The 5000-nt window shown below is 48.8% G+C and overlaps 1 protein-coding gene across 1 annotated transcript in view; it reads left to right on the forward strand.

Annotated features, from left to right (window-relative positions):
- Positions 1-5000, forward strand: part of myo3b (myosin IIIB) — a 96572-nt gene that overhangs the window by 62206 nt on the left and 29366 nt on the right. Inside the window, exon 22 of the mRNA XM_062535105.1 lies at positions 2669-2735. Within this exon, the coding sequence (XP_062391089.1) occupies positions 2669-2735 (67 nt within the window). The remainder of the gene's footprint in view (positions 1-2668; positions 2736-5000) is intronic.

Consider the following 5000-nt stretch of genomic DNA (forward strand, 5'->3'; position numbering starts at 1 on the left):
CCCTCACACTCGCACTCACACTCACATACCAGAAACAAGATGCCTCTTTATGCTGTCAACCTTTTCATCTGAAATGTAAATTCATTCTTACTCCCTGTGCCTTGACGGAGATCAAAGTGGGCACATTAACCTTCGCCGGGCTCAACCCCCTCTCCTCTCCTCCTCCTCCTCCTCTCCTCCCCTCCTTCCCTCCCTTTCCCTCCCATATCCTTCCTTCCTCCCCCTCCACCCCCCCACCCCACACCTCACTGGAGGACAGGGGGCTCCTGCCAAAAGGGGACTGGCATCGGAGAGAGGGATGGAGAGGGAGGGAGGGAGGGAGAGAGGGAGGGAGGGGGAGGGAGAGAGGGATGGAGAGGGAGGGAGGGGGGAGGGGCGCTGGCATTGTTCGGCATGCCTCCTCTGTGGGCCTCTCTCCTGGCACGGGTGTAGGGGGGGGGGGGTGGAGTGGTGGGCCGGGGGTCTGCTGATACAGGGGGGCTACAGGGCACAGAGAGGGGCTTTTCTTTGTGTGTTTGTGTGTTGGGGAGGTGGGTTAAGCTGGGCATGGCTGGCTCCGTGCCCGGTGGGCTGTGTGGCGTGGGTGAGTGTGGGGTGTTTAGTGAGAGGTGTTTAGCGTGCAGGGGGGTAAACAGGGTAGAGAGGCTGCCTACTGGCACAGACTTTGGTGCTACCACTCAAGCTACTGTGTGTGTGTCTGTGTGTGTGTGTGTGTGTGTGTGTGTGTGTGTGGAGAGATGCATCCTATTGTAAGTGGGGTTGAGCCCTTTGAACCCCTAAGCTCAGCACTCCAGCACGCCTGCCTTGTTATTCCACCTCCTAACCCTACTGCTGCTGCTGCTGCTGCTGTTCTGTGTGGGAGAGTGGGCGTGTGTGTGTGTGTGTGTGTGTGTGTGTGTGTGTGTGTGTGTGTGTGTGTGCGTGTGTTTGTGTGTGTGTGTGTGTGTATGTGCGTGCGTGTGTAAGAGAGAGATTGTGAGAGGTGTGTGTGTCTGTGAGTGTGTTAGTGTGAGTGTGTGTACGTGTGAGTGCGTGCGTGCATGTGTGTGAGAGAGAGGCATGTGTGTGTGTGTGTGTGTCTGTGTGTGTGTGTCACTCTGTTGAGGGGCACAAAAGACCAGCAGATCTTCACATGTCCGCGTGCTCCACGTCTGAGTGAAGTGCTGAGCGGCTCCTAGTTGGTCACGGCACTTTGAATCGCAGGCGAGGCCCTCAGATGGCATTGTCAGGAGCCCCCAAACCACACACACACACACACACACACACACACACACACACACGAGGCCCTCAGATGGCATTGTCAGGAACCCCAAACCCACACACACACACACACACACACACACACACACACACACACACATACACACACACACACACACGAGGCCCTCAGATGGCATTGTCAGGAACCCCCAGCCCTCTACTCCGCTAGAGTGCAAGTGCACAAGTGTTTCTTTTGGAAAACACAAGAAGCAGCTTAACGGTCGCTGCGCTCAATGCAAGCGGCATTCCTGCCTTTGTCCGGTCGACAACATGGAAATGAGGCTTGTTATTGGTCGTTCGTCTTTTGTCTTTAAACATACCTCGGCCCTTCTGCCCCTCAGCGCTGGAGTAGACGAGCAAGAGTGGTCCTGCTGTCCCAGATCCCCCATGTTAAGGGCCGCTCACACCAAGAACGATAACTATAAACAAATCGGTCTTGTTGATATGAATAAAGACGTTCACACATAAACTGTAACGATAATGACATGAAGAACGATATAGTTGGGGATCACTTTCAGAGCGATTTTGAGAACGATAAAAAGCGAACAGTCAATCAAGACCCATCACATTTTAGCCATCACAAGAGCAGAGACTACTTTTAATTGTTGGTCGATGTGAACACTTTTATCGCTGTGGTTTATCCTTGCATTATGTTTTTTTATTATTTAACCTTTATCTAGCCAGGATTGTCCCATTGAGACTGAGCGTCTCTTCTGCCAGGGAGTCCTGGTCAAAATGGCAGCCAAACAAATAGTTCCAGACAAAGACACAACACATCAACACATTTACATGAAACACAGTAGCAAGAATTTTGTGATATACCTCTAGCTTGGGCACACCTGATTGTGATCTAGATCCCTGGTTACTCCGTAAGGGAACACTGGATCGCCACAGCATTTTTTTGTGATGGGCTGCTGATCAGTTTTTTTTTTTCTTCCCCCTTTCCCTTTCAATTTTCCCTCTCGTTTCTTTCACGCCTTTAATCACTGCTTTATTTGTTCTGCTTCCTCTGTCGTTTCCCCTCCTCTTTCTCTCCCTCCCTTTCTCTCTCTCTCTCTCTCTCTCTCTCTCTCTCTCTCTCTCAGTGTGTTATCAATGCCTCAGTTAAGCTAAAGGCTAAAGCACATACTGTACAGTATAGGAAATGCATAGAAGCGAATGTCCCTTGTATGAACGTATGCTGTAATGTTTTATCATATATCGGTATCATATCATCATAGAACATCATATTAGGGGAGAATATTATGTAGAGTGCAGAGGCTCCTTGGTAAAGTAACTACTGTGTGTTTATACTATGCTCATATCAGATACTACTGGCCTGCTAAGTGTAGACTATATAGCTAGTAGAGTACAGTATGTGTGTTGATAAGTACAGTATGCTAATAACAGTAAGCTTGTGTGCTTGCAGCCTACAGAGGACACAGAGTACGCAAAGACTGCAAGCAGAAACGACATTCTGCACCAGAATCACTGAGGTGAGTTGCTCAGAACTCTCTCTCTCTCACACTCTCTCTCTCTGTTTGTGTGTGTGTGTGTGTGTGTGTGTGTGTGTGTGTGTGTGTGTGTGTGTGTGTGTGTGTGTGTGTGTGTGTGTGTGTGTGTGTGTGTGTGTGTGTGTGTGTGTGTGTGTGTGTTGTTCAGCAGGGGTTTACCACTTCTCTGCGCTCTGGGCCAGGGAGGCTGATGTGCTTAGCTATAGGTTCACACATGAAAGCATAGGGCAGGTCAGGAGATAGCGTCCTACTGAGAGCACCTACAGAGACTTACACACACACACACACACACACACGCACGCACACACACTCTCACACATACACTCACACACACACACACACACTGTCACACACACACACACACACACACACACACACACACACAGGTTATGAACAGCCTACTGAGAACACCTGCAGAGCCTCCATTCTCATCCTGTTAGCATTCAACCTGGAACCTGGAGTCATACGGAAGGCAGCAGTAAGCACACACACACACACACACACACACACACACACACACACACACACACACACACACCAATATACACACACATTCAGTCACAGGCAAATGCACGTAAATAATGTACTTAAATACTGTTTATGCATCCAGTATGCACATCCAGTATGCTGTGTAAAGAGGAATAAGGACTCACACATTGTACCTATTAACCTAGACGTCTACACATATGTGCTCACAAATTCACTCAACATTTGTATCCACATAAAAGCTTGCGGACGCACGCACACACACACACACACACACACACACAGAGCGAGAGAGAGAGACCACATATCTGGTGAAAGCTAGACTTGGCTGCCAGTCATTTGCCCACATCACTTGCAAGCATTCAGCTTGTTTTCTTAATGTGCTGTTAGGCTTAACCACACTCCTCCCTCTGACACACACACACACACACACAAACACACATGCACAAATTCTACGGCACATACACACGGACCACTGTACACACACACACACACACAAACACACACATGCCACCACACTCATGCCACCACATTCACCCACACACCCACACACACACACACACACACACACACCCACTCACACACACACACACACACACACACACAGCCCTTTCTTACCATATCTTTTACCCTCCCCTCTTAAAATGCCCCACACATGGCAGCACAAACACACACACACGAGTCTGCACAGCTCTCTATTCAGTAAATGCTGCACACACACACACACACACACACACACACACACACACACACACACACACACACACACACACACACACACACACACACGCCATGCACACACAGACACACACACACACACATGGCATGCACACGCACTGGCAACCAGACACTCTGGTGAGGACTGGAACACACACACACACACACACACACACACACACACACACACACAGACACACACAGACACACTGACAGTGCAAAACATTTTTATTTGTACAGATGGCAAAAAAAATTAATATTGCAACGGTATATGCCCCTGTGTTACGCATTGCTCGTCCCACTCCTGTGAAGCACCAGACTGGCAAGCAGAGTATGATGGACTCATTGATTACACATAAACACACACACACACACACACACACACACACACACACACAGGCAGAGTGATGCATGTGCATGCACGCACACACACGCACACACACACTGGCAGTGATGTGCACGCATGCATGCACAGCACACACACACACTGACAGAGTGATGCGCACACACACACACACACACACACACATACACACACTGGCAGAGTAACACACACGCACACACACACACACACACACACATGGATGGAGAGAGAACGTTTAATTGAAATATGAATGCACTGAGGTATTGTGAAGCAATGTCACCGTTAAAGAAAGAACAGTAACCAATTCCCATTGCAGCATTTAACAAAGTACCAGAGCTGATCAGCTGGTCACCTTCACCCCTATGATCAATAGACCTCTGAAGTTCGGCTACAAAATAGCTACCATCTTTGCCCAAATAAGGAGATCCGGTATTTTGAGATTTTTTTCTATGGGAAAGTAACATGGGGATTTTGAATTATCGCACCTGTTAAACTCTCGCGGGGATGATGACATTGGAAATGCAGACGTTAGACGCTACACAGTTTTGTCCACTGCCGTCTAGTGTGGCTACTGTGATCTTCGGTAGGTGAAGACGGCACACTTTGATCTTTGCTACCCCAGAGCTAACTTACAATGCAACTTGCCATAGGCAGTTCGCTTCAATGAACTCCCGGATCTC

This window comes from Sardina pilchardus, chromosome 4 (genome assembly GCF_963854185.1).
Source record: "Sardina pilchardus chromosome 4, fSarPil1.1, whole genome shotgun sequence".
In the NCBI taxonomy this organism is placed as follows: Eukaryota; Metazoa; Chordata; class Actinopteri; order Clupeiformes; family Clupeidae; genus Sardina; species Sardina pilchardus.